General features: G+C 40.9%; 1 protein-coding gene across 1 annotated transcript in view; it reads right to left on the bottom strand.

Moving 5' to 3' along the window:
* grip2b (glutamate receptor interacting protein 2b) overlaps positions 1-20,229 on the bottom strand; it is a 196,479-nt gene that overhangs the window by 10,960 nt on the left and 165,290 nt on the right. The window contains exons 12-17 of the mRNA XM_030052548.1: positions 19,704-19,890; positions 9,131-9,276; positions 5,921-6,001; positions 3,308-3,371; positions 2,929-3,074; positions 579-723 (exon numbers count right to left, since the gene is read on the bottom strand). Coding sequence (XP_029908408.1) covers positions 579-723; positions 2,929-3,074; positions 3,308-3,371; positions 5,921-6,001; positions 9,131-9,276; positions 19,704-19,890 — 769 coding nt within the window. The remainder of the gene's footprint in view (positions 1-578; positions 724-2,928; positions 3,075-3,307; positions 3,372-5,920; positions 6,002-9,130; positions 9,277-19,703; positions 19,891-20,229) is intronic.

Genomic DNA, 20,229 nt, shown 5'->3' with positions numbered 1-20,229 from the left:
GCTCAACTTTGACAGAGGTGTCAGTGTGATCTGTACTCTTGGACTCACATGCCACATGCTGCCATGCATAGAGATGGAAGCAGCACATGTGTGAGTGTGTGAAAGGAGGGAAGAGGGTCAGATGAGTGGATGTCATGCCAAGATGAGGCAGACTAGGTATAAGAGCACTAAGCTTAATGTTGTGAACAAACACAAGTTTCAGTGTTAATATTATTGTGAATTAATAACAGATACAATGTAATGTTATTCGTTATATGTTAAAAAGCAGCATGTTTTATGTGTTGGGTTTTTGCTTGATGTGCTTGATACAGCTAGTAAAACTATTAACTATTAATGGTTATTTTGCTGATTGTTATATAACTTATGAAACAATCATAGTTATAAAAGAAAAATATTGTGCTATTTCCAAACTGACCAAGCGAGATAAAATCAGCATTTTCACTCAAAGTGCCTAGAGCTAAAGATAACCGCTCAAACTGGCAACCTAGATTTCCAAGAACAGCGCAGAGTTTGTGTGTGTGTGTGTGTGTGTGTGTGTGTGTGTGTGTGTGTGTGTGTGTGTGAGTGTGTGTGTATACCTCTCGGCCAGGCCTCTCTTGGTGAGGCCAGATATAGTGATGGGGTCAAAAGGCTCCTCAGTGCCTGAGATTGTGATACCCAGAGGACCTCCATACCGCTTCAGCTCCACCGTGTAGATAATGCTGCCCGATGTCTCCTGCTCATCTGATACACACACACACACACACACACACACACACACACACACACACACACACACACACACAATTCAGTACTCAAACGCTTTTGCCTTAGGTGTCTGGATCATCACAAAAAAAAAAAAAAAAAAAAAAAATAGAGCCACACACACACGCGCGCGCGCGCGCGCGCGTGCATTGTATTCTAGGAAGTAGGTCATGTGTTAAACTCATCTGGAGACCAATAAGCAGACAGTTTCCATGGTTACCAAGGAGAAGACAGCCAAGTCATCATAGCATGAACACACAATGGCTGCATATCTCACATGTGTGTATGTGTGATTATACTTTCCAAGTCATCTAGCATAGTTATACAATCTCTCACTGTGTGTGTGTGTGTGTGTGTGTGTGTGTGAGCATGGAAGACTAGGCTACTCATGTGTGTGTGTGTGTGTGTGTGTGTGTGTGTGTGTGTGTGTGTGTGTGTGTGTCATATGATGTAATGACAGCCGTGACCAGCACATCAAATGTACTTCATTTCCCACATCCAGCTAAAACCAAACCCACATGCCATTTGCTGCATTCATGTAATATCAGAACTGAAGGCTGTCCATAGGATGTACTTTAGTAAAAGCAGGTGAGCTAAAATATTTCCACATCTGTTTTGGGCTTGTCTCAAATATAGCCCTGCCCTGTTAGGGTCTCTAAATTCATGTTTTGGACATTTTTTTTTTTTAATCATGAATGTTCCAAGGTGAGAGGAAGCTTCTTTGCAAATGAGACACAGCCGTTACATCTGAATCATTTTATCTACCAGTACCAGTAGTATGCAGTGGTACACATCTTCATACATCTGTAGCATGAATGGCCATTTTTGACCAACAAGGAAATGTTCCCTGTTGCTTCCCAGCTGGAAAGCAAAAACAGCAGCTCCTGAAGTGGGAACCGTGACGACAGGAGTTGGTGTGTCTTATTCTATGTGGTACCCAAGTGCCCCTTGAGGATCAATTAAGTATTTCTGATTCTGATTGTGACGGAGAAATTGAAGCGTGCAGTGGTCTGCCAGAGAACCACAACTTTCGTTTTCAATTTGGACATCTACTGAATTTCAGGAACAGATGGATGGCAGTAATAGAAAGTTTTTCAAAAACTGAAGGAGCACAAAGAAGGACTGAGCAAAAAGTGGCACTGCATGGGGTAATAAAAGTATGAAGTCTTGGACAGCGTGCTCGATCATAGAGCAGCAAACCAGCAGATTGGGACTGAATTCAGCCACCACAATGCTGGAGCTAGTGGCCAGCGACCCAGACACCTTCTTCACAGTGATGCCACTCCAAACTGGTGCAAGTGGTTTACTAAAGAGCACCTTAGTTCAGAGAATGCTGAATGAAACCAAGTTAAGAACCGGAACAGATTTTACCTAAAAAGAGGTACGTGGGCATTGAAGCCGTAACCTCAGGTGCAGGTGCAGTCCATGTTTAGCAACACATTACTAACACATGCTGCATTGTCATGTATTTCAGGCAGAGGCACGAAATGCAAATCCTGCTAAATGCAGAAGTTTAAAAGAGGAAGTTTGAAGTGTGAACAGAAATGATTTCAGCATGATCTGAGGAGAATGTGTAAAATTGAGATGCTGTCATCTGAAATGACTGGAAATGCTTTCTTCATCTGAGTAAAACAAGAGAGTAAATGCCCCTCCCCAACTCCCTGGATCCTTGATCTATTTAAAGAACACACGTATAATCCTATTTTCCACCTTTTTTTTTTTAATATCAGATGATAATGAATCAAGCAAACCTGCTCAGGGTTCCAGACTTGTGTATTTGCTGCCCTCTTGTGGATAAAACATTTCCAACAACCTTATTGTTCATATCTAAATATTTTTCTGTTTTTGTTTCTACTGTTTGTTGCAAAAAAGGTGTCACTAGACTGGACTTTGTTGCTTCTTTATCAGTAAAAATGTTTGATTGGTTATGGTTAAACTGTTTTGCAGAGTTCATGTTTACCTCCATTTGATCACATGGCAGTGTGGTAGACGCCGCTGCATCAAACCAGTGGTGCCATGAAATGATGCCATTTTCTTTAGTTACATCAAATCAGTTTTATTCACCTCTAGTCACTGCTTTCTATTCTATCTTCCCCTATTTGTCAGTATACTAGCATAAACACACACACACACACATACACACACACACAGGCCTTTACCATTTATGTCCACACACGCACATACCAGAGTTGTCCTCGTCTTTCCGAATCTTTAGTTTGACAAGTTCCTCACACTGCTGTAGGATCTGCTCTGCATCATCTTTGGAGCAGTTCTCCAGTCTGATGTTGTCGATGGCCAACAACTTGTCACCAGGCTCCAATGTACCCGTTCTACAGAGGGAGAGAGAGAGAGAGAGAGAGAGAGAGAGAGAGAGAGAGAGAGAGAGAGAGAGAGAGAGAGAGAGAGAGAGAGAGAGAACAGGGGAGGACGCATGAGAAAAAGAAAGAAAATGGCATTGGATTCGTGTTCCCTTACAAGTCTTTAATAGAAAAGAAAAAAAATAGAATAGACTAGAATAGAATAGAATAGAATAGAATAGAATAGAGTAGAATCCACATGCTACCTGTGAGCCATGCTGGCCTTCTTGATGTCAGAGATGATGAGGGGCTCTCCTGGTTTCTTACTAGCTGTGGAGGGAGATGACGTCCCATAAACAACAATGACAGAGCCAATAACAATATCTACTGCAGTGATAACAATAGCAAGAATATTAATAATATATTGTTGCTAAACTTGCACTGTGCCATTTCAGGCTCTATGAACAATCCTGGAGCTAATGTGAGCTGTGTGGAGAGTTTTTGAAGCATAATGATATAAACCAGAAAGTTTTCAAAAGTCTGAGACTGTGGCTCTCCTCAGACCAAGCCTTACCTCAGCTGCTGAGTGTCGATGACAACAAACAGCAGCTACATGATCCCAGAATTTTTTTTTTACATAAGTTATAAGTAAAAAAGTGGTAAAAGTGGTTGGAATACTAAATATACATTTTTAGCCACTGCAGAAAGAAAGATAAAGCAGTTTTCCCTCAGTTTATGAATCTCAAACTTGCCTGGCAGATATTGCAGTATGATATTTTATAAATATCATATATCCCTGGTGTGCATAACCCTATAAACGCTCACACTGGCATCAGCCACTGTGGGTGCAGTGACACTTGAGCGCAGGGAGGGAGAGAGCAGCAGAGTTTAGGTTGCGCTGCATTTGGATGTGCCTGCGTGCTGCTCATAATGTAGCAGCAAGGGCAGAGAAAACTGACTGAATGGAGCAAAGGCAGCATCTAGAAGAATCTAGAAGCATCTAGAAGCTGTGTTAGCAGCTCGCATGAATTCATTTAGCAAGCATGGACAGATCTCCATTACGTTCTTCAGTGGTGTTCACCCTCTCTCAGTGTGGCAGACATTAACCATCTGTTTGATCTTGTCGTCCCTCTCATGCTGCAGTGCACGTGGTATTTGCCGCTCTGGCTGTCAGGTCAGGGCAGCACGGTCGGCATGTGCCGGATGTAAGTGGAGTGGAAGTCATATGGAAATCATATCACCCATATGGCACAAACTACACCAACTAAACCATAAGGGACTGTCCTGGTGGGGTTTTGAAGCACACCCTGTCATGAAAACTTATTGCTCTTGATACCTTCTAATGCTCGAATAAAATCACACAGTGCATTAAAAGTAGTGTATTATTAATAGCAATTACAAAACAAGAAAGCAACCATAATCTGACACCAACTAAAACAAACAAAAAACAGTTTTCCTAGCTTTGCCATTATGATTGACTGTATTCAAACTTTCATCACTTCCCTCACTGGAGAGCATGATATAGTTTCAGTTCGCTGCCCAGTACACACACACAGGGCTAAAGCATTGATTCAGCAAGTCATTAAAACTAAACCACACATTGCAATGGGACTTTCCTATACTCGATGTCGAAATTATCCATTACCTTTAAACAAATGCATATTGCAGTATTAGATGTGTTATTTAAACTAGCATGAGGTCGCTGTTCAGTAAATAGAAACTGTTGACTGGGAAAAGGCGTGCATTTCAAGTAAACTGTGTGAAACAACATCATCTTATCCTTTTGTTTCTTCCAAACATGACAGCAGCTGGCTGGCAGCAAGCCAAGTCAGCATAGTAAACAGTAAAAGTTCAATACATGACCAATGACAAAAAAATATCAAATAGACTATTACAATTGAAATGTCGCAATAATGATCCAATCACAGCTGAATTAAGACACGTTTACACTGTCAGTGCTGTTGTGAAGAAAAGCTGTGTTGGATTCCACTGTTGGAGAATACGAGTAGACCCTGTGTGTGTGTGTGTGTGTGTGTGTGTGTGTGTGTGTGTGTGTGTGTATTCAACAGCAACACTCCTGGTGACCTGGAGTGTGAGGCACTACATGAAACAAGAGATGAAGGTTTCATCACAGTCAATTATCATGATGGCTCACACTGGGAAAATAAAGCCCAGGTGGAAAATGACTGGAATTATTACTGACACTGTCTTACAATCTCACAAATATTAATGTAGACAAAAGGTTTGAAGTCAGTCTATATGCAATGGGAGGTCTTGTTTGTCTGGCAAAGTTGTGTGAACCGAGGCACTGTGGCCTAAATCATCCATGAACAACAAAATCATCAGTGAACTTTGGTCTTCCAAAAGATGGTGCCATTGCACCACGCAACATCTGCCAGACAGCCACAGCGCAGCAACCACACACTTACTCAGAGCTCTATGTCTTCAAGTAAACTACAACCGAACATTAAAGAGATCTGCAACTGTTTTTTTTATTTTATTTTATTTTTTATGTTTTTTTTAACTATGACAATTAAAGTTTTATATTTGAGAACTCTTCTATATGCAGTACAGTTTGGGTGAAGAGATTAGTGGCAACAGAATGAAACCCAGACTCCAGACAGTAAGATTTACAGAGAAGGCTCTATAAACACTGTAAACTGTTAGCCGACATCCACAGGAGTGTGTGTGTGTATGTGTGTGTGTGTGTGTGTGTGTGTGTGTGAGTGTGTATGTGAATGACAGGGTGGTCTAGTGAGACGTAGACTTTCAGCCACAAGAAAGCAGACTGCCGAAACAAAAAATAGATCATATGAAAATTGTTTACACTAGTGTGTGTGTGTGTGTGTGTGTGTGTGTGTGTGTGTGTGTGGTCCTACCACTGATAGTGAGGCCCAGTTCCACTCCTCTCTTCTTGGGCAGTTTGACATGGAAAGTACCGCTGCTAGGCACAACTGACTCTGTGATGCACGCATACACACACACACACACACACACACACACACACACACACAGAGAGAGAGATAAACACAATCCATTAACATTAGAGAAACAAATGTCTTTTCATTTCCATTTGTAATTATTAGGCATTTAGCTGTTGCTCTTATCAACTCAGACTTGCTCTTCTCCGGGACAAACAGTCAATTCAAGCCCTCGCTCTTTGCCCGCATGACTAAATGTTAATTTCACCAGAAAACAATCCAGACATAAACACAATCCCGAGCTGCAAATTGAGCATGACTTAAGATTTTTTTTTTTTTTTTTTTTTTTCCAAATCATTAGGGTCAACTCCTCGTTCCAGCATAAATTATATCCATTAAGGAACACTTATCTTTCATTCACATAATAACATAATCAACAAGTCAGCAGAAGTCCATTCATTTCCTATAAAGCAGCGCAACCGGGGTAAGCAAGTCAATCTGCGGAGGCTCAACAGGCTGTCAGTTAATAAGAAAAAGGTGATGACTCAACTTTTTGCTGTCATTGGTCATCAACAGCCAATCAGCTTTCTGTAGTTCCTTGTTCTCTACCAGGCGTCTTTGTTTCATGAACTACAGTTTCACATTGCTGGTGTAAGAAGCACAATTTGACTTTTATTTGAAAGGCTACAGGAATAAATAGCTAAAAAATACTTGCATAACATCCATCTTTTTTTTTTTTTGTATATGTTTGATTAATGCTACCTCATTAGCGCTTGCTGGCTGGCTACTGTAGGCCTATGTTAATTCATCAAAATGATGTAATGTTATGAAATGCAATATCAAAGCAGAAAAACACGATTTTCCTGTTCAAAATGTTTTAGCTGCAGACTCTTTCACAGATGCAATTAGAGTCTCTGGCCCTCCTAATAATCATCCGAGCTGCTCACAGTGTGAATTTATAGCTAGATTTAATATTTGCACTTTACTTGGTTTGTTATGCGGTCAAAAGCATGCTGAGGTGGTCATGCCTTGCAGTGAACAGTGGTAATTATCCTGTCCAGCCCTGCTTCGACTGAATTAAAAGCCTTTAGCTGCTGAGTATCTGACCACAGCACGTTGCTTGACTTGGGTGAACGTTCCCACCATGCGCTATTAAATATTTGCTTAGTAGAATTAATAGGTATCGCCAGAAATAGGCAAGACCAGACATGACCAAAGTGCAGGCTAAAATTCACATTTTCCACCACTTGCGACTGAAGCTTTTTTCTTTTTTTGAGGAATAAATGGGTGGAAATTCAGTGCAGAAAGGAGACGGCTCACTTCGAGTTATTTCCTGTATCCTGTATCTGGATATTACACAACAAATAATATGTATGCTTTAAAGAAACACTTCAAGATCATTGCTTAAGAAGAAACTAGTAAGTATTCTTTGGTGTGTAAGTGCAGCGTGTCTGTTTTCTTTGTCTATTTGCATTGTGTTTATGTAATTTAAAATGTGTCAACTGTAACTGTTTCATTTACAGTAGATGAGTAATACGATGTGTTATGTTAGTGTGCTGCGAAGGGTGGTGTGAATATATATTTAGTATTGGCACCATGTAAACTATGTGGACTCCGGGAAGAACAGCTGCCAAAGCTAATAATAAACAAACAAACAAACAAACAAACAAACAAGTCGAAGGTACACAATGTGTCTAACCCGCTGCATTGCCTCTTTGGTGTAGATATAGAATGTGTATTTTTATTCAGTGTGCACACACAAGTTGAATGTTATAGGCAGGAAAGCCTTGGGATCAGATTCAATTTATTTTTTTCTATGTGACATTCCTCCTAATATCTATAGGCCATCCAGCTCCTTTTCATCTCTTGGGCTGTCTTGTGATGACAGAGTTGCACGGGTTCAACAGCTGTATCAGGGCATAACGTGTCCAGTGTGTGATTTATGCTTGTTGCCTTGGCACACACTGGAGTAAGTATTCACACCAGTTAACGCAGTGTGAAACCCTCATTTTCACAGGCTGTTTTTTGGGGGGTTTTTTTGTGGCAAAACAGGATGCTTTCAGTCAAATTCACTGTTCAAGAGGCAAATTCACATCTATCTATAAAAGGTAAAACCGTTCCCTCCTCTATACCTGTAGGTGCCATCAAACTTGATCATAGTCTCGTAAAGATAATCACACACCTGTAATATTCTTGGGAATGGCCTCAATATGACACGACTGGAAAAGCTGAATCTTCGTTCATTTTTGCACACACTGCTACAATGAGGTGATTTCTAGCAATATGAATACATGGAAGCACTGCTTATACAATGAATGTCTTACCTTACAATGCTCATAAATTTTGCTATATGTACATTTTTTTAAGATTCTAAGATAACATACATTGCACAGGATATAGATAAGACAACACATACATCTTGTATGCAGTGCTTACAGTATGTAAAGTTGGTACAGATAACTTGCAAGAACAGTAGTATTAGGAAAGGTGAAGGGAGTTGATAAATAACATGCCTTGAAATGCCATAAATAAAGTAAGAGATTTCATGGCAGAGGTAATATATCATGACGCAATGATTTAAAACCTAGAAAATCTCAGCTTCTGACCAAGTAATCACAGTCATATTGTGCTATGGGCTACGAAAAATCTCACTTATGGCCCCTTTATTTCTTGCCCTGTGTCCCATAAGTACACTACATACTAACTATAAAAAAGTGCCTCATTTCCATAGTACACTGTTAGGATGAGGGTGTTGTAATTAAACTTACAACACCATTTTTTATCAACTGGAAATGATGCAACACATCCACTGACAGCAGCATCACGTGATCCATGTCTGATCGTCTTCTGGTGCCTTGTAACTTCAAATTTCAAAATCAGCAGACAAATACAAAAAACATGTATCTCAACATATATTTTGGTGTATCTGTGGTTTTCATGAAATTCTCATTTACCATTGCCCCCTGAGTAGCTCCTCCTTTTCCATAACGCATGGCATTGTGGGACGATAGTGTGCAGTGAGTGGACTTTGGAGTTGACATTGTTGAATATGCTGTATTTGCCACACTTTCACAATGTGAACACTACATAGTCAACACTTCAGTTGGAATCAGTATGCATTATGTTTTGGGACACAGCTCTGTAGTCTGTAAGCAGCAGCTCACCAACCTGCTACATCAAACTCTATCTCCAGTGTGACCTTATTGGTCAACGCTGCATCTCGGAGAAGCTGATTGGCTTCCTCCAGCGTCCCGTCCTCTGTGGGGATTCCATTGATGGACAGGAGGCGGTCCCCCACCTGCAGCAGGCCACACCTACAGGAGGAGAAACCACGAAGATGTCAGCTACAGCAACAATACAATACAACTAAATTTCACACTTTGAAGCCTGAACCCAAAACCTACAAAACTAGACTCATGGGTTGTGGACTCTGCCCAAATAAATTTTGATGATGCTTCATAACTCAGTAAAGTTCTTAAGCACCTCTTAATCCTATCACATTGTTGAAATCATGTCCCTTATGGACTTGTGGTCTTTTTGACCTGGCCTAAGCACTGCCTCATGACTGATTTTCTATATCAAAATCTGAACTCCAAATCTCTCATCAATAAGTAGATGACTATCTCCTGATCAGTGTTTCAAAGGACAGGGAGGCCATATTGGTTGGTCAGCAGTTAGGTCTAGAGCAGCACATCTCAAAATGTATTTGGTGGCTCGCTATGAACTTTGATGCTGACATTCATGTTATCTAGAGGATGAAACCTGATGTTCTTTCTAATGTCACCTACAGGTCTAAAACTGAAGAACCGTAGTAGGTGGAGGCATTGACCCTAGTCCTATGGGTGCTTTCTGGGAACGTTGAGTTGATTTAAAGTGGTGTGAATTTGATAGGACATGGGGAAGTCCCTCAACCATTGTTAGACCCACATACTAAGTACCAGGGATGGTTTTGGGGGTTGCTGAGCTGGTCTGAAGTGGTCCCAAGTTAATAGGACCCAAAAAACAGTTTGGACTAAGTTTAATCACTTAACAAATATAGTGGCTAGAGATGTGGAACCAGGTCCTGTAACCAGAGGAGGGTGCTCTGGGTGCTAAGTTCATTAAAAGTAGTCTGAGGTTGATGGGATCTCGGGAAGTCCCCGAAGGGCTAAGGAGGCCAACGACCTCCTGAGCTGAAAAGCTGGAAAATAGATAAAATGTCACACACATCTTGTGGGCCCAGGACTCATCCGAGTGACAGTTTCTCCTGCTATTGCCTGCACTGTGATATGCTGCTGACGGTCAACTATTATTTTTGGTCATATACAGTATGGGCCCTATCTTGTGCCACCCGCTACCACTACCCGCTACCCGCAAATTGCGGATTTAGGAACTTCCGCTATCCCTAAACGGTATCTTGCGCCCACGCTACCCGCAATCTGTTATGCCAACTCCGTCATTTGCGCCTGGAGGTGTGTCCGTGGGCGTGTTTCATGCGCTATCCCTAAAGTTGCTATCTTGCGCACACACTTTAGGGATAGCGGATAGCGGGTGGTCAGGACCACCCGCTATCCGCTATCCCTAAAGTTTGGGCTGTTACGAGAGCGCGCCCAGGCGGCTTCAATGCGCGCCCCGACGGAGCCTCGCCACACACACGGTCGGACTCATACCGGGACGCCGCCGGAATGGACTGAGTATATTACTCATATAGACTGTTTAGAGGAAAGACTGTTTTAATTGGACACTTACGCCAGCACGTTTTATTGTTTTATCATAGGCCAGCAGCTGTGCTATATTTTTATTTTTAATATTTTATTTGCCCAATCTACCTTGTCAATAAATTAGTTTACACATAGTTCCACCTCTGCCTCTTGTGTGTGTGTGTGGTGTGGCCCGGGGATTTTGCTCAATCAGTACAACCTTGTGACACGTCCACTTGGACACATGTGGCTCCACCTCCCGAATTAACTCGCCTATAATATAATATATAATATGTATATAGCCAACTTGCTTTAGCCTCAGTAGAAGCCCTGAGAAAATCTACCTCCCTCTCTCCATCGCGGGTTTAGGGTTTAGGATTTAGGATTTAGGATTTAGGATAGCGCATCCTGCCCTTAAAGGCAATGGCACCTGGCACACTGATTGGTTTAACTGGCGTAACGCCCAAAACACGCCTATGCATAATATAGCGGGGAGCGCAGGTGTTTTGCGGATAGCGGGAGGTGCACAAGATAGCAACTTTTACGGGGGAACGCCTCTTCCTAAATCCTAAATCCGCAAATAGCGGGTTTAGGGAGTCTGGCGCAAGATAGGGCCCTTTATCTCCCTTGCTGCTTTACCCTCTTCCTCAAAGACCTTGTCATCCTCACCTGATGAGTTCTAGTTGAGTATTAGTGACATCACGTAAACTAAACCTTGCCATGGTTGTGGCAAAACAGTCTACCACATAAAATGGGACTTCAGGCAGGTATAGTACTTTGACAGTCACATGACCCCACCACAGGGTCTTAGGCTAAGTCCTTCCTGCGGCGGCCTGAGTTTGATTGCAGCCTGAGCCCTTAACTGCATGTCATTCGCCTTTCCTGCCTTTCCTGTCTCTCTCTCTACTGTCACTACCAAAGAAAAAAATAATAATTTTCAGGAAATGAAGGACTAAGTTTTATTTATTTATTTATTTATTTTTTACTTTATCCTCATGGGAGTGTTTTCAAAAATATCTCTGCTCACATGAGAACACAAAAACACATGTCTTTCTGATATGAGCAGAAGCAAAGAGGCTAATTTGTTTTCATAATTAACCAAGTAAACTGATCATATTAATTTGGTTATGTGTTAACACAATGGAGTTTTAGTAGGATAGACTGTATTAAAAAAAACTGCATGGTGTATTTTCTGGTGCCTTGTGTTTTTGTGACCTATTACAGAGGGAAAAAATGACTGCAGGTTGGAAAAACCTTTGTCTGTCTGAACAAGCATACCTATTGACACAGGAACTGAAACTCTGGAACTCCACTTGTAATGCCTTAAGATTTTAGGTTTGACAAAGTGAAGCATTTATGGGGAGGTTCATCAGGTTCAACAGGTTTCCTTTTTTCAGTCTTACTTTGAAGGACCTTTTAGTGGCATTCAGAGTCAGAGTGGCGCTCAAAAAATATCCTGGTACTGCGCATGCATGTGCAGCAGATATCATGCTTACACATCCTCTCACATTCTCTAGTTTTTAATACCTTGGTCTTTTTTCCACTTTCATTTTAAGCACTAGCTGCGCAAGTCAAGATAAAACCGAAAGGCTTGCTTCCTATTTCTGACAGTGTATTAAAGCTGGAAAAGTGAAACACCATGGTTGCCTAAGTGTGCACATCCTTTAATTAATACCTAGTGAAGTGGGCTGGATAACAGCAGTAGGTCTATTTGGGAAGCATGTGGATATTTCTTTTTTTTTTACACAGACTGCGTGGGTTGCATCACCTTATCTTTTAGCTAATGTTAGTTTCCAGTGCCTCTTCTCTCTATTAGCTTCTCTCTCTCTCTCTCTCTCTCTTTCGCTCTATCTCTATCCGCCTTGCTCCTTTGCACGTTCATGTTCTTTCCTTGTATATTGCTAATTATCTCATTCGCCGTCTCACTCTTTCCCTCTGTTGTCCTCTCATCTTCATTTTCTTTTTTGCCCTTTATTTTCTTCATCAGTTTTTTCCTCTGTCAGCCTCTATCACCCTCTTATTTTCCCTCCCTCTTCCTCTCACTGTCTCACTTTCTGTCTCAGTCTTTTGCCATTTCACCTCTATTCTCTCGCTGTATCTCTCATCTGTCAGTCCTCCACTGCATTTCTCTTTTTGGCCCTCTCACATCTTTCCTGCTTTCTCCCCCTCCACTTCTCTCTCTCCAGCCATCCAGGTGATAATAGACCAAGAACTGCAGCATGAAAGAGCTATTTCAGGGAAATAAAAAGGGATAAACTGCATTATTCAGAGAAAAATTGGGACTATAAATATTGGCGGAGCCTTGCAATTTACTCCCACATGTACAACCACGTTTCATGATCGTCAGACCAAAGCAAAATAAAAATGTCAAAAACTCCACAGGTTTTAATGTGAAAATTAAACTTTTGTCTTGTCAATTGTCCGGCAGTAAATGATTATCGATTAAAGCACAGACAGAACAGTTGTTAGTATACTTCATTCGGCTGCGTGCTCGATGAAATATAATGCACTGTTGGAAAAAACAACAAAAACAAAAAAAACCTTTTGTTCTCTTTTCAGTGGTCAGAAATTACAACATTACACCTCAAAATTTCATCAAGTTAAATCTAAAAGACATTTTGACCACAGTTCACCAATAAATTCTGGATGACACTGTAACTATATCAGAGTGGACGTGTGTGTGACTGATTTCTCACTAGCAAAACAGCTCAACCAGAAACCACAATGCTTTAGAAGACCTAAAGCACACATTTAGAATGCAAGTCTGTACTGTATTAAAGTGCAGCAATATTATTAATTTCCATTCCCATGACCATATAACAAATTCCCATTACTTCTACTTATCAATTACAAAATAATTGTTACATTTGTTGTCATATAAAACTATAACACCGGTGTATGAGACTGCTTAGAAGACTGAAGCTGAGCTCTCTAAACAATTTCCCACCACCAGTTTTTATTACTACTTGTCACTTTTTTTTTTAATCATAATTATCTGTCTTCTACACTAACCTAGTTACAATGAGATACATAGTAAAAGTTTTACTTTCTGCACGTAAAAGTCAAGATGTAGCTACATGTCACTGCTTGCTTGTTGCCAAACTGCTGCAATAATGTTTTGCCTTCGTCAGCCAACATATGATGCACAAATATGCAGGACAGAAGGAGGCTCCTCACCTGACAAATATGGGTAAATATTTGCAGTGGTGGGTAGATTTTTTTAATCCACTGGTCCAGACACAGTGGCAGATTGAATTAGTGGGTTTAGCCTGCGGTTATGTGGTGACACAGACCTGGCCTGAAAAGGCCTGCTGAAGCTATAAAGACAGCAAACCGTGCAGAAACACATACGAAAAGAAGGTCATTTGCCGAAAGGAGGTAAAGGATGAGAGAGGGATAGTTCAAAAATGGCTGGTGTTTGATGTGACTATACACTGTTCACTTTGCTGAATTTATGCTGCAGATGCAGTCAAATTTGTTTGTCTTAAAACTGGAAGCAATTAAGGACCACAAGTTGCCTCATAGGCACAAAATGAGAACTAAAAAAAATTGTAGTGCCAGCTAAGAAATTTAGCAAAACATTACCAGGAGCGAAATTACCGAACTAAATAAAAAATAAAAAATGAAAATATATATCTGTCATTCGCAGATATATATTATACAGTATATACAGTATATATATATATATATATATATATATATATATATATATATAAAACTCAGAATATTAAAAATAAAGTGAATTTTGTTGAGAGGGTGAAATAATGTGTGTAATAATATAAAAATTTACGGTACTGTACTGTATGTATTATAAACCTGCCAGCAGCACTAATACAGGACAGATGCAGGATAAATGCACAAAGTGGGACGTCTTCATCAGTTCCAACTGTACAAGACTTCAGTTTTTACAGACTGTTAGTGGTGGTTAAGTGTAATTCAGGGCAGTGTGAAGGGGTTTATTTAGATTCACCCTGTCAAGCGGAAAGGAAGGTACTTATTGATTCTTCCAGCGTGGGCGAGGGGAAGCTAGCTAATTAGCGTTGTTAGTGTGGGCGCTAATGGAGAGGGGAGTGTGGCCTCAGGGTGCAGAAACACACTCAGCACTTAGAGATGCTGTTAATACAGCAACAAGCGCATTAATCAGTACTGCACGCACGCACACACACACACACACATACAAACACACACACACACACACACACACACACACACACACACACACACACACACACACACACAAGCATTCATGTAGACACAACTGAAAACTGCACACAGAGACAGTTAATGAAGTTGTAAACACATATCTATGAATAAATTTAACAAAACACACACACAAAGGATTGAAGATGATCACAAGAAAATACACACACGCACACACACACACACACACACACACTCACACTTGCAAGTGGTTTGCACATATATACATTAACTGAAATGTAAAATCACGCACACATGCATACAGACTACACACATAAACACTTGTACACATTAATATCCCCACACAATGCTTAGCAGAGGCACTAAGACGTCAACATCTGTCTGACACACACCGACCCACACACACACTATTAAAAAACACACAGGCCTTGTAAAGTTGTTAATACGGCATTAAAATCAACACAAATGCACAAGCATACACGCACAAATGTGTGGGTGCGCACACACAGACACACAGACACACACACACACATAAACACTCACTCACACAAGTGTGTGTGCACACAGCCATTGGTAGAGTTGTTAAAACAAGAGTAGCTTAGGTCACACACATATTTACACAAGCACACAGACTTTATTATGAAAATTAGTATAACAGCCCTTTCCATTGATACAATGAATCATACCACACACATGCACGCACACACACACACACACACACGCGCGCGCGCGCGTGCACATGCACAAACACGCACGCACGCATGCACGCACACACACACACACACACACACACACACACACACACACACACACACACACTCGACATTCACTCCCTCATCTCTAACCCTCACCATAACCTTCTCTCCATTTACCACGTCTAGCCTCCTTAGTTAGACTGAACTTAAACTGAAATCTGTTAATAAAACTGAAGTATGAACTGGTCTCAGCCTTTCCTCCCATTGGGACCAACCGTACTAGAAATGTATGGCTGTGTGGCACAGGGGATTTATCTTTTCATGTGTATCTTACAGTTAACATGTGACACATTTTGCCATACACAGTCTAGTATTTAGTATATTGTGGAGACACCAACTCATGGCTGTTCCTGTGGAACATGGGCTGGTCAGATTCAAACTCAGAGTTATTTACTCTAGACCACACATTGTGGTATGGAGCCAAAACTTCAAACAACAGCACAGTAGTTAACGACCAGGATAGAGCACTTAAACACTAACAAAATCATTCACAACAGAGTCAAAATATTACTCAGAAAGGCACTGAGTTTACATACTAGCCTTGGTTTATCTGCCCGTAATGATGATGTGAGTTTTATATGGATGGTTTATGAACCATCCATATGTTAGGCATGTCTGTCTATTCTCCACAATGCTTGTGTTTTTACATTCAAACGAAACATGATATTCATCTCCCAGGCATTTGTTTTTACATGAATTACAACCTTTTATTCCTTTCCAGACCTTTATATCTTCTTGTTATTTAAGGAGTTCTGTTATTTAAAATTACAGATAGCCTGGGCATACTGCCTGTTTTTACAAAGTAGATACTTTTAAAACTTAAAGACCTCTTTCAATTCACAGTACAAATCACATGATGACATACTCTAGAGCTCATACTCCACTTGCCACTTCTGCGAAAAATCATCTTTCAACCTCTGTGCAACTGCTAGCATCAGCCATTTGATTATCACACCTCTGATCCAACTAACTCTGTGATCTTGAGCTATTGGAGCTTTTCATTGAACTAGAAACTAGGGTAAATCTGACTTCCTACATGGAAAAGTGCAAAGGAACACCAGCTGAGTTGGAACTCCATGTCACAATTGTGAAGACGATCTGATAGTTTCAAGTTTAACTAAAATACCCATATATGACATCACAACAAAATGACAAACAAAACACACACTCAGCCCTTAATACACAGAACTGCAGTAGTCCAAATGGGTACAAATCAAAGCATGAATTACTGCATCAAGATCTGTTTTGGTTAAAAAGGACTTAATGGCAATGTTGCAAAGTTGGTGGAAACATGATTGTATCACTTTGGTCACGTGGTTATCAAACAAGAGGTTGGGGTCAAAAATAACTCCCAAATTTCAGGCTGTGTCCTTACTATTATATGTAGCCAAGCTTAAAGTAGATGGGACTGCTGGAGTACATGAGACCAAATAAGAGGATATTAAATTTAGCTTTGTTCTATTAGAGGATGTGGTGTGACACCCAGCTTTTAATTTCTGTAAGACAGGACATTATGTGGCATAAATTGAATCTTCAGGTTTAACTGGGACGTATAGCTGAGTGTCATCTGCGTAATGGTAGAATTGAATATTGTCTTTGCAGAAAATGATGACCCTAAAGCGCATATAAATGGAAAAAAAAACAGTAATAGACTCTTAGATGAGTCCTGGGGACACTGCAAGAGAGGGAGTCTGCGGAAGAGGAAGCGCCTCCAAATGGTATAGAAAAGGCTCTACCAGAGAGGTAGGAAAAAAACACCAAACGACCAGCCCTCTGATTCAATTCCATTGAAAACCAGACTGAAACTTCTCAAAGATGCTACTCTTATGCAAAAAGCAAATCAAGTGTGAGGATACTTTTTTTTCTAAAATCTTACATCAAATAGTAATGTTGAGATAGGTGTAAAATTATTTAAAACAAATGTCAATGGAAGACTTCCTCAGAAGAGTTTCAACTATTGCATGCTTAAAACATGAGGGGACTGAGCTGGAGGAAAGAGAGCAATTCACAGTGGAAAGAATGTGTGGCCCAATAGTTAAGATAAGAAAACAGGGAGATATGCTCAAAATGCGAAAAACATGGCAGTGAGCAGAGGACCATTGAGGAAGGAAGGAACCTGAGGAAGAGTTGATCTCTGTGCCAGTGATTTGACGTAAAATCTTTGGATTATAGGCTTTAGAAACGATGAACAAAAAAAAAAAAAAAAAAAAAAAAAAAAAAAAAAAGAGTTTTTACTGCCTTTTACTGCATTTTGCTAGGTTCCCATTTGGCCTTTGAGAGTTTCAAGCACGTTCACTCTACTACTAAAAAAAAACAATCCAAAAGCAATCCTCAGAGGAGTGATGAGGGCGCACAGACACAATAGAGGATCAAGCCAGCAAAGCTTGACAAAACAGAGAAACTGACATGTTGTTGAGGAGGCAAGAGCAGATATAAACCAGGGTCACGGGTGAAGGAGCAGGAGGGATGTCTGAAACACTGCAGCTTTATGGTCAGAGGGAGGTGAGTCTATCAGTATAAATTCCTTCACTATCATTCCAAATAAAAACACTATCAAAAGTATGACCCTCACTGTGACTTGGTGCATTACCATGTTAGCTTAATAAAATCAGAGAAAAACAGAGACAAGGGAGGCACAGCAAACATGAATATTAAAATTAAAAAAACAAAACAAAAAACAAAACAAGGACTCTATCATAACAAGGCATAATAAGTGATAAAAGGTTAGAGGAGTCTAGAATAAAATCAACTTGGGGAGGGTGTATAGATTAAAACACAAGGAATGTGTGTCTTATCTGGAATTAAAAAGCACAGCATGTTAAAGGTGGTAAAACTGCTCAGAGATATCAAAGAGCTTTTAAAGAAATAGTTATACAAAATCCTCTCTGTAGCCGGTTAGTCTATGCTGATAAATAAATTGAGGGGCACATGCTTCATTTAGAGGGACCACGTCACCTGAGCCCAGCCATGACACAGTGATGAGAAAAAAAAAAGACATTGTGTCTTATAAAATCTTGACAGAAGAAAAGTCCCCTTTTAAAATCTGGCAGATTTTGGTTGTTGATATAGTTGGCACCAACATGGACGACTACATTCTGTGTATGAGGGTGTTTGTCAAAAAAAAACTCAGAGATGTCTGAAAAACTTGGCACCAGGGAAACAGAGAGTTCTAACAGATGTTCCCTTAATGTCTATGGATATTCTCATTTATCAAGGTCATCGTTCTCTTTGGGTAAATTGAATCGTAGGCTACTGGACTTGTATTTGTCTTAGGAAGACGTTTCGCCTCTTATCCAAGGGGCTTCATCAGTTCATGCGCATCGGTCTTTCTAGTCCGCAGAAAATCAGACTAGTGCGGACTAGAAAGACCAATGCGCATGAACTGATGAAGCCCCTTGGATAAGAGGCGAAACGTCTTCCTAAGACAAATACATGTTCCCTTAATGTTCCACACATGGAGTCTCCAGCAACTAATGACGTGAACAAACAAAAGATGAAAGTGGGGGTGACGGGGCTGTCTGCATCAGCGAGACAGGGGTGGAGGGCGGTGGAGGTTGAGGATGGACCAGAGAGAGAACAATAGGCCAGTGAGACGCTATCGAGCCTGCCTTCGATCTCATGATGGAGGCAGCAACAGGATGACCAGGTTGTCCTGTCCTGACTGGAGATGAGGTCAGAGGTAGTGGAGAGCAACATGATTCATCTGATGGTACAGATGGAGAGAGTGGATGAAGAGGATATGACAGGTGGGGAACTCATGATGATCCAGGACGTCAAAACTACTCTTGAGTGGAATGTGGACAGGGGGGTGATGTAGGGAGCGCCTCCCACCATGTTTCCAACCACTACCTAAGGTCCGGGGCTTAGGATTTTGTTATCTTTTTCCTTATAAATAGAGTGAAAGAGGGTCTGTGGTACTGTTTTACTAACCAGAAGAAATCTGGTGCATGTGTGAAGGAAAAGTCCTAACACTACATTTGGTGCGAAACTGTGCTTTGATGTGGATGTTCAGTTCTCACGCAGTTACCCCTCGCTGCCACTTGGTGCTGCCAGCGTGCAAAGTTGTCTAGTCCATTTCTAATTTTACACTCCTTTCTGGGCATGTATTTGGGTGTGAGTGTGTGTATGTATGTGTGTGTTGCTCACCTCTCCGCAGAGCTATCAGGTTCTATGAATCGGATGAGTGGGGGGGCGGACAGTGTTTCGGTAGCAAATATTCCCCCTTGCAGCTGCACACCGAAGCCGTTGAGTGGGTCACCTCTCAGGACAACCTCGCTGGTCTCTACATGAACCACTTGACCACCTGGACCCACCGAACTGGACGCCAAGGACACTGGACACACACACACACGCACGTGCGCACACACACACACAAAGGATAAGATTGGTTCATTTTGGATTATTGATCCTAACATGGAAATTGTGTTGTAACAGTAAGCAAACAGTGAAAGGTTTCAGCAGGGGGAAGACAAACTGAAGATCATCACAAAAACAGAATATAAAATTAACAATAGACCAAACAGTACAACATAATCACATAAACACAGTCACAATTACATATAGTATACACACACGTACACACACACACGCACACACACACACACACACACACAGACATGTGCACACACCAAGACAGATACACATATACCCAGAAACTGCAAACACAAGGTTT

The sequence above is a fragment of the Myripristis murdjan genome, chromosome 5, assembly GCF_902150065.1.
Source record: "Myripristis murdjan chromosome 5, fMyrMur1.1, whole genome shotgun sequence".
NCBI lineage: Eukaryota > Metazoa > Chordata > Actinopteri > Holocentriformes > Holocentridae > Myripristis > Myripristis murdjan.
Note: the sequence above shows the minus strand (reverse complement) of the source record. Positions and strands in the feature narration are given on the sequence as shown.